This window comes from Rhipicephalus microplus, chromosome 2, assembly GCF_043290135.1.
Source record: "Rhipicephalus microplus isolate Deutch F79 chromosome 2, USDA_Rmic, whole genome shotgun sequence".
NCBI classification, from domain to species: Eukaryota; Metazoa; Arthropoda; class Arachnida; order Ixodida; family Ixodidae; genus Rhipicephalus; species Rhipicephalus microplus.
In genome coordinates this window covers 253,349,285-253,358,938 of record NC_134701.1, presented here as the reverse complement: position 1 = coordinate 253,358,938, position 9,654 = coordinate 253,349,285, and the positions used below count along the sequence as shown (strand labels likewise).

Below are 9,654 nucleotides of genomic sequence, written 5' to 3'. Positions count from 1 at the left end.
CGATAATTATAGAACGTGCTTGAAAATTCGGACGCTTTTACGGGGTGGCCACAAATCCCATAGAGCCAATTTATGGCAACGTCTGAAGTTCTAGATGCCGAAACTTTTCAAAGCTCCAACTTTTTATTCGAATTTTATGGCTCCCACGCAGTTGCAGATTTCAAAAGTTAGCATAGCCGCAATGCTGAAACACGCTATGCAGTGAATTGTACCATAATGACTTCCCCTATACATTCCTTGGCATTATTGTCTGTTAGATCTCATTATTATTGTGTCAAAAAAAAAACCTAGCCCTTAAGTATACACTTCTTTCCCTTATATATATATATATATATATATATATATATATATATATATATATATATATATATATATATATATATATTGGCACACTGATTTTTTCAAAATGAAACCCATTGATTTCATGTTAAAAAACACAGCACTATTGATAAACAGCCAATTACGTTGCAGTGTGCTAACTTTTCATCCATTACAGCAACAATTTGCAAAAATTACGAGTGGAGTGTGTTTAATAAACTAAATTACATTGTTATCACGATGTCTGCTCAGTGTTCTTCAAAATCACTCAAAGCCATCTTTAAAATCCTTTGCGAAATTCCAGCAATTATAGGGCTGCATACAGAAAAATAGTTGACACTTCGTAATCAAGGCTAATACACAAACTTCCTTCTTGCACAAAACCAAGAAACAATTTAAACCAAAGAAATTGTGGTGCCTAAATATAAAATAGAAAGCAATTTAGTGTGCCATAGTTTCAGCTAGATGTCAATAGTACTCAAATCCCAATTTTATTTTTGCATTGCCCAATACAGTGCACTATAATTCCAAAAACAGGAAAGCGAAAAAAAAAAAAAGCTGCACTAGCCCAGCTTGACTACGATGTGGTCCCCCGGGCAGCAGAAGTGTCGAGGCAAAACACATCAGTATCAAAATAATGTTGTTGGCAGTGTTGTAAAAAAAAGCAAATAGCAAAAACAGATTAGGAACGGTACATAAAGAAAAAAAAGAACATGTACATTATTGTTACAAACTACTGCACGTGAAGAAACACCAATTGCCCCCAACACGCTAACATAAAGAGATCTAGTAAGGTTTTGTTAGTATTGTAAATGTCAGCGTTTTGTTGGTCTAGTTCATTCAAGCTGAATGCGAGCACATGATCAATTTTTTCTTTTCTGTAATGAGTATGCGAGAAAGGAACATCATATGGAAGGTGATATATGAAAGGATAGGAAATTTTATTTGCTCAAAGATTTGCTATGGCTTTGAATAGTACTATTTGCATTCCGTATGTTCGTTGTAGTTTGTATATGTTGTAAATACTCAGGAATTAATGTTTTAGAGTAAATGTTCTGTGTGTTCCAATGATTGATTGATATGTGGGTTTTAATGTCCCAAAACCACCAGTTTTGTGTGTTCTAGATACGAGGCATTTTTTATTGAACCAAGCACCTTTCTTTTGAACCAACCATATTCGCTGCAAGTTTGATGTCACGTTTTCCCATATTAGTGTACAAAAATATAAGTGAGAGTTAAAAAGAGCGAAATACAACATGTGCCAATCTCGAAGCAGTCATTGCGTCTGTATTTGTGATTCATAAAAGAAATGACCTTGCAATGAGCAGCTCTTCTAAGAGGATAATTTATCAAGCACTTCTTTACTTTAAATGTCTTGCATTTAATAAATATTACTGGAGTGTTTTTAGCTTATGCTAAGGACTGTGCAGTGCTCACAAAAGGGGCAAGGAACATGCAAAAGGGGCAGAGCTGTACAGATCCTATACCAAATATCTTAATTTTCAATTCTAAGTCTTTTTTTTAGCTTCCTTTCAATAATCTCTGCCAAATTTTTTTCATTGCAGCTGTTGTACATTATAGTATAATCCAAAGAGTTGTATCACATTCAAATTATTGAGAAATGAAACAACTACATATCATCGTGTGCTAAGTAAAATCTTTATTAACACTGACATATACATTATTATTACATGGATAACAACGAAAAGAAAGAATTGTTGCACTGCAAACAAGCACCGCCTGCTACAAGCTCAAAAAAAATTATCACAGGTTTTCGTAACAACATCAGCTGTTGATGTTACAGATGTACACATTTGTTCAAATATATAATGCACTAGAGCATCTTACACTAAAACATCTGTGTATCTGGATCTACAGTTCTCAATTGCATGATGTACGACACCGCAATGGCTGTGAGGACCAGATTTCTAGAACACAAGCATCGTGAAACATTCGCCGCACCAAAGATTGATGCAACAAATTTTTCTTACATTGGAAACATTGCATACAAGGAACTTCACCTAGGACTTGGCATTAACCTAAAATCCCTGCAGTTGATTGCTGTACAATGTATTTCACAACTAAGAATTGAAATAATCTGGATAAATAACTCTCAGGGTCTGTGATGCAGAGCCATGAGCAATGCAACTCAATTTGTCCACATCTTGTTCAATCACAAAACAGATCTATATGAGCTGAAGCTCACAGATGCAACAGACACACTACAGGCAGGAGCCAAAAGTGTACCACAAAAGTAAACAATATTGGTGAGCATCTATAATCACTCCCAGAATAAAACAAAAGTGTTCATATTATTGGTCCTGCAGCAGAGACAACGAAGGACGACATACAACCCAAAAGATCAATAAACAAAAGTGACACACTATACAAGCAAGATGCCTAAACACTTAAACAAGTTCACAGACAAAGCTAAGTGGTGCCACCGAACATAGCGCCAGGTGAAGCTAATAACTATTCGTTCCACCAAGGACAGATTAATGCTGGTGCCTCTGCATTAGCCATCCCTTTGAGTGGAAGAGCAAATGCTGCTTAGTACGGAATCTGGTTTTGATAGTACTGGATCATGTCATAAGTGCGTGTCCTGAAGTTCAGGAATGAGTCCCTGATGATCTTCTGCATGTATGCCGCTGCCTCTTTCTCAGCAGCAAGTGGAGCAAACCGCGACCTTAACAGCTTAATTGTTTGCCCTCTGAAACAGGGAAGACCAGTGTCAAGCATTAGTGAGACTAAGGTGACAATGTCCTCGCGATATGGCCGTACTGCCAGGTAAGCCCGCACGCAAAGCTCCATGAACCAGCGGAATGGGGCGGCTTCCATCTTCCCACCCATGATCATTACCATTTCATCGGTAAGCTTGATGTCTGGCTCAAAGCCAAGGTTCCCACCTGGCGAACTCTCAAACATGAAGCCAAAGTCTATGTGGATGATGTGTCCATCGGTATCCAGCATGATGTTGCCATTGTGACGGTCTTTGATCTGAAGAAGAAAACCAACAACACTGTAGGCCGCCATACTCTTGATAAAGTTTCGACGGGCTTCTCTGAATGCTGTTGTCGACTCGTCACCGTACTTCTTGATGAAATACTCGTACATGCCGATGTCCGTTTGCCGACCAAGCTGGTCACGAGACTTTGCATTTGGGACACATTCAATCACGCCACAACCAGGTGCTGTGGCTACAACTCTATAGGGAAACAGGTACAAGTCTAATCCAACCTGGTTGAACACGTTTTTGAATAGGCTGATCACTTGTAGAGCCAGCATATCTTGGCGCACATCATCACCAACCTTGAAGATTGCGGCTTGCCAATACTCATTTCCAATGCCCAGTTGCTGCATGCCTGACTGTGAGACGCTCATTGCCTTCGACTCTAGTTCTTTGATTCCACATCTGCAGACTTTGAAGCGGGCAAGGAACGGAGCTTTAGCTGCACTCTGCATGGGGGTGCCGGACTTATAATCAATGTCTATGACAACAGCCTCCGGATTTGATGGTAAGTAGCAGCCAGGCTGAACAACAATCTTGGACAGTTCATTGAGGCATGCCTTTTTGCGTTCTGCACCTTTAGGAAACACTCTAATCTCCCCGGAAATGGCAGTGATCTTCTGGAAGAAGTCAAATTCTCTTTCATAAAACTGCTTAGCGGACCCTGAAAGGCAGCTAACAATATGACGCATAATATGGTCAAAGTGCTCGTACAGATCCGGATCCTGCTGTGTTCCTTCTTCATCTAGATACATGTTAGTTTTCATGTTCCAGATCATTTGGTGAGCAAGGAGCTGAGATTTGCTGGCAGCAGTCTTGATAAATTCTGTGACATACCCCATTGCATCATAGCGTACTGCTTGCATTATTTGAGGTATGTAAAAGAGCACCGTGTCTGGAGGAAAGGATGACAGCACATAGACTGCATACTGGGCTGTTATTGGATGTGGCGGAAATTGCCTTGAGAAGTATGCAAGGGCCTTGATAGGTGAGATGCGCGCCCATGTCAACATGTGGTTTAAGTTTGGAAGGTCACCCAGCACACTCTCTGGTGTTGTGAGATACTGCAATGCTTCTGGAAGATGACAAACTGCTGTTGGGTTTTGCTGCACAAGGCGAGATACTTCTGCACGAATAGTGTCCGACGTCTTAAAACGACAAGGGACGTAAATGGCCAGGCATGGAGAGGTTTCCCAGGACAGCCTAGCTACTTCTTTCATACTTCTGTCAACGACAGGCTGGCTTCGCCATGTGGCAATAGCGTCCTCTCCAGTGATACTGCGCTCCCAAGTAGACAAGGGGTTGTACCAAGTGATAAGAAACTCTATTTCTACAGCCAGCAAACCAAGAATAAGGTTTCGCTTCTTCAGGTAATCTCTCACAAAGATTTCTGTTGATGCATCTTTCATTGCTGAGCCACGCCCAGCAGAAGACCTTCGGGATATTGTTGACATGTTACTACTGAGGGGTACCGTGTTGATCCAGCCGGTTGGCGTTGATCTTGACTGGAGTACTTCAGTACTTCCACGGAGATCTGGATTCATGATCACTGAAAGGTTGCTCTGCGCACTTGTTTCCCAAATGTCAGAGATAGCAGTAGCCTTAAGGTACTTCTTGTCAGCGTGAACTGCCAGCCAGAACTTGACCAGAACATTGATGTCATCACGCAGATCAGCACCTTGTTGCGTTGGGCACATTTGAGGCCCACAAAAGTAATCAAGAGCTGCTGAATAAATGCGCTCGCGGAGCACACTCTTCCCAATACCATGGGGCAGCACATCACCTTGAAGCAAAGATAGGCCAGCAGTTAACAACCGAAACTGAGTACCAACTGCCGCAACATGTCGGCAGCAGTGGTTTTTGTCATGGCCTATGTTTACGGAGAAAGACCGGTGTAATATATGAGCGAAAATTTCAACTTGGTCAAGGCTGCTGTACTTGGCTGTTTCAATGCGCTCTGCAAGGAACCGTACCCAGATAGTGTGAGGCTGTACAAACGGTGGTTTTGGTTCCAATACCACTCCCTCGTGAGCAGCAGAGGGATCCGTCTGCGACGGGTCTTCTGAAAACAGACCTATTTTTTTGTCTACTGTCATGTGCCAAGCAGCAGACATTTCTTGGAGAAACTGAAGCTCTAGATCAGGCCTGGCAGCAAGAAGCCACTGCCAACATGACACTGTGCCTCTCACAGCCTCTTCTGTAAAAAGTTCCACAGGCGACCAACACAGCGCGTGAAGCAAAGTTCTGTCAGTACCAGAACAGTGAATGAGAAGTGCACAAACGCGAAAGATGCACTCTTTGTGCATGCGCTCATCTTTCTTTTCCCAGCTCTGCTTCAATTGAGACAGAAGCTGTGCAGAGAGTTCTTTGTGCTTCTCCTCTGCATCTTCAGCACCCATCAGAAGCCCTGTGATTTCACCCGCAAATCTGCATCGCAGGCCCATCGAGCAAACAAATTCTGAACAGTTGTTCTTTACGCAGCTCGGCCACTTGTCCAAGGTCGATGATGGCAATGGTGCAGAGTAGTTGTTTAGCCCAGCAAACTGCAGGACACTCTCGATAGCCAAGGCAACTCCACTGTGTTGAGTGAGACCATCCGCAGTGTATGAGTAACAGGCCAGGTACTCTTCCAAATGTGATCTTGTTATGATTGGAGCCCACTTGACGGCCTCTTGAACGATGCCTTGGCACCTAGCAGCAAAATCTTGGACAATGCTTTCTCTCGCTTCCATGGTGTCTGTTAAGGTCAGGGCGTATGAAGTACCAGGGACAGGCAACTCTGAAATCAGTTCATTTGGATCTAGTTCAAGTGATTTGGCCAGAACATGGAGAATGTTGAGCATTGTCCACAGTACCTTTCCACTCCAAAGCAGATGAGGAAATGTATCTACAAGTGCAGAAAGGTACTTGTCGGCAACACGTCTGATTTGCTTTTGCGGATGATTGAACTTCAAGAGCAAGAATGTAGCATGCTTCTCCAGTTCCTCATCTCTCTCCTTCTTCCTGGGCTTGTTAGACATAACATCTAACAGAACCATAAAAACCTTGTCAGCAACAGCCATGATGCACTGCCACATTCCTGCTTTGTCTTTTTGTATTGTTGAGAACTCCATGTACTTCATCATATTTTGGAAGCTGTTTTCACCATGCAAGTTTTGCACTCGCAGAGTTTCGAGTCTTAGCACAGACAGCAGGTATGTGCACTGAGAAAAATTCAGCTTGTTCACGACAGCACTTACATCCTGCGAGTGCTCAGTTTTGAGTTGCTTCAGAATTTGGTTCTTCAACTCCTGCAGCTCACCAAGCGAGACTGTGTCGTTACGAATTGCCGAGTTGTACTGCAGTACTGAACGCAAGTGTTCCTTGGAAACTAGAAGCGGGGACTTTGCAGCTATTTCACGTACACCGTCGTACCATTCTCGCGGCCATAAACCAGACTCTGACGTAAATCCCATGACGACAGAGTAAAGCCAGAAGTCCCAAAATAATTTATGAAGTCTAGGCTTGGGATCAATGACTGGGGGAAGGCGCCGAATGAGCACTGCGATCACTGGAATGAGGACTCCTAGGTTTCCAGCGCTGCTGGAGGCCTTAAGTGCCGCCTGTTTCTCACTGGCCCTGCGGCCCTCCAACCCCAACTGCACAAACAGTTCAAGCAAAGTCCCCAAAAGTTCTAGCTGATCTTCTTCACCTTGCAGGCTGGCTGATACATTGGCTAAAGCGTTTATCACTGCTAGGGAAACGTGGCGGTAGCCTTGCTTTCTGTCCTCGACACTGCCCACGTTGTACGCAGAGCTGGACTCCACGGTGATCATGGTGAACATCTTCATGATTTCCTCGTAAACAGTGTGATCAACCTTCGCAATCACCATGCAGCCCAGCTGATCGATGATGAGCGAGTCGAGGGGTGATGCAGGCTGGCAGAATTTTTGCTGGAAGAACTGAAGGATAGACTTAGTCGTCTTTGGGGTGTCTTTTAATGTTACCGCGACATGACCAAGAGCCAAGATAGTGTTGGTCGCCACTAGACTAGGCTCAAGGTCTTTGTTCTCTGCTTGGTAGAGCTTGATAGACACCGATGCCAAAAAGGCCTGAACACACTCTGGGTCTTGCTGCAGACCCACACGCAGTGCCCTGCATAGGTTTTCGATAGCTGTGTCACGAAGCTTCTCATATGCTGCCATAGAAGTGCTCAGTGTTCCTGACTTGTGGCTAGCTTGCGAAGGCTCTCCGATGCCCATGCCAGCTGCTCCTGCTCCTCCAGTTCTAGAGGCAGAGTGGCTGTTCTGGTAGTGGAGCTTTGTCAGAATGGGAGATGAGTTGACCAAGAAGTCCCGCAGCGTCGATATGCTTGTCTGAGCAATGATGGGGAACTTCTCGGCTAGCTTGCCAAATCCCTCCAGACAAACGAGCAATAACGGCATATGGCCTAAAGCCAGCTTGACATTGCATGGGGAGTTAATTTTATCATACAAAAATCCACACAATGTTTCGGCTCCATTTTCGTCAGTAGTGGCCCATACCAGCAAATCAACACAGGCTGCATTGGCTTGCACATTCAATTTGAACCGGTTGGCGGTTGCATAGTTTGTCTCCCTGTCTTCTTTTTCGCAGGCGTCATGATTTTTGCTCTGCAGTTCTGTCTGGCCATTCAAAAAAAGCACTTTTACAAACTCCTGCACATCTTTGGTGAAGGGTGCCGGATGACCAGTCTGGTGGCACAGAAGCTCTTGGAGCAACATCAGCATCACCAAGTTCAGCACCTCGTTGAACGACTTGTACGGAAACAGCCTCAACTGTCCAGTGCTGTACACTTCTAAAGCTTGGTTATCCAGAAATTGCAAAAGGTCTTTTGCGAGGATCTTCTTGGCAAGCCCGAGGATTGTTTGCAGCTTGCTGATGGAAAGCATGAGCGGGTTCTGAATCCTCGGTGTCCCATGCATTTGTGAGTAGCTCGATCCATGCTTGCTAAAGAAGTATGTAGTGGGATCGTAATTTACGGAAGACTGACTCTGAAGTGATGATCTTCTCGAAAGCTCGTCATCGTCATAATCGTTACACGACTTGTTCCTGTTGTGAGTGAGTTGGCTTAATTCGGACAGTGATCGTGGAATGATGGGCCTGAAGTTGTTGAAAGTGCGCCGCTTCGGTAGCGTGTTTCCCGCATTGCTGTTACTTCGAGGCCGCTGCGCATCTTCGGTCGAAGGCACTACCTTCGTTGGCTGCGGAAATATCTCGCAGAAAAGAGGCGGCGACGATGCCTTCGCCCTGCCGAGCGCCCGTGCAGTGCCGATGAGCAGGGGTACAATGGCACGGCATAGGGTTACTTTTCCCGTGCTACCGCGCGGCGTCTGCGCGTCCGCAAAACTTTTGCAGATGCTCACTAGCACCGCCAAGAAGTCAATCTGCGCACTGATAATCTCGTCGCGCAAATCTTCGCAAAGGTAAGCGATGTCGCTGAGTAAGGTTCCCAGACAGAATGCGAAGCGCTCACAGACAGGGATGCGCTCTTGATCGTTCAGCTTAATTTCATCCAACCATACAGCTTTGCTAAGTCCGCGAAGCAGTTTGAGGAAATAAGGTACGATCTTGTCCTTGTACTGGAAGCCCGATTCGAGAAAGTAGATGCCCGTAGCGATGACAGCTTCCTGTCCACGTTGGTCGATTCGAAATGTTCCCTGCGGCGACAATTCTTGCGGGCAAAGTCGCAGCAAGTTATCAAGCTTGTCGGGGGGCGTCGGTCTCATGCAGGCAAGAGATCGAGCCAAGTGTTGCACAGCAGTGAAGAAGAACTTACGGTCGCTGTACGAAACCGCCATTGTCGCTTGCTCGAAGCCTGAGGCGTCACTGGCGGGTGACACTGAACACTTCCCACTGTCGTCACAGCATAATAACGGAACGGCCTGTCAACAGGTTCGCCTCTTCTACCAGTACATCGAAAGTTTTGCTTGGAGGTTTCGGTCGTTGCTCGAGACACCGGTCGCTGTCACGGAATGGCTCCGATCTTCTTCGACTGGCATTCTCGTAGCGTCAGAAGCTTCGTTGCATACAATCAGATCGGCGAAGCGAAGCGATCAAATGATTCGTGAACCGTTGTTCGAGGAGCCGCTACGATGTCCGCGGCACACCTACTACTCTTTACCGCATATGCGGAAGCGACAGCGGCGCAGCGGACATTCGATCGCAGAGATTCCTTCTTCTCGGGTTTCGGAGGTGGCGCACTAATTGAGTCGTTTATTCTGGCAACTATTTTTCGCTATGTGTAAAATTTCTTCTAATAAAAATTATAGCTGCGCAGCGTGTCCCGTTTTTGAACTTTCTACAACTAC

At 44.9% G+C, this 9,654-nt stretch overlaps 1 protein-coding gene across 1 annotated transcript; it reads right to left on the bottom strand.

Moving 5' to 3' along the window:
* Nucleotides 1-2,142: 2,142 nt before the first annotated feature.
* Pi4KIIIalpha (phosphatidylinositol 4-kinase III alpha) lies at nt 2,143-9,511 on the bottom strand. Its single transcript, XM_037421170.2, has one exon. The coding sequence runs from the start codon at nt 9,142-9,144 to the stop codon at nt 2,869-2,871; it is 6,276 nt and encodes a 2,091-aa protein (XP_037277067.2). The 5' UTR covers nt 9,145-9,511; the 3' UTR covers nt 2,143-2,868.
* Between the last annotated feature and the right edge of the window lie 143 nt (nt 9,512-9,654).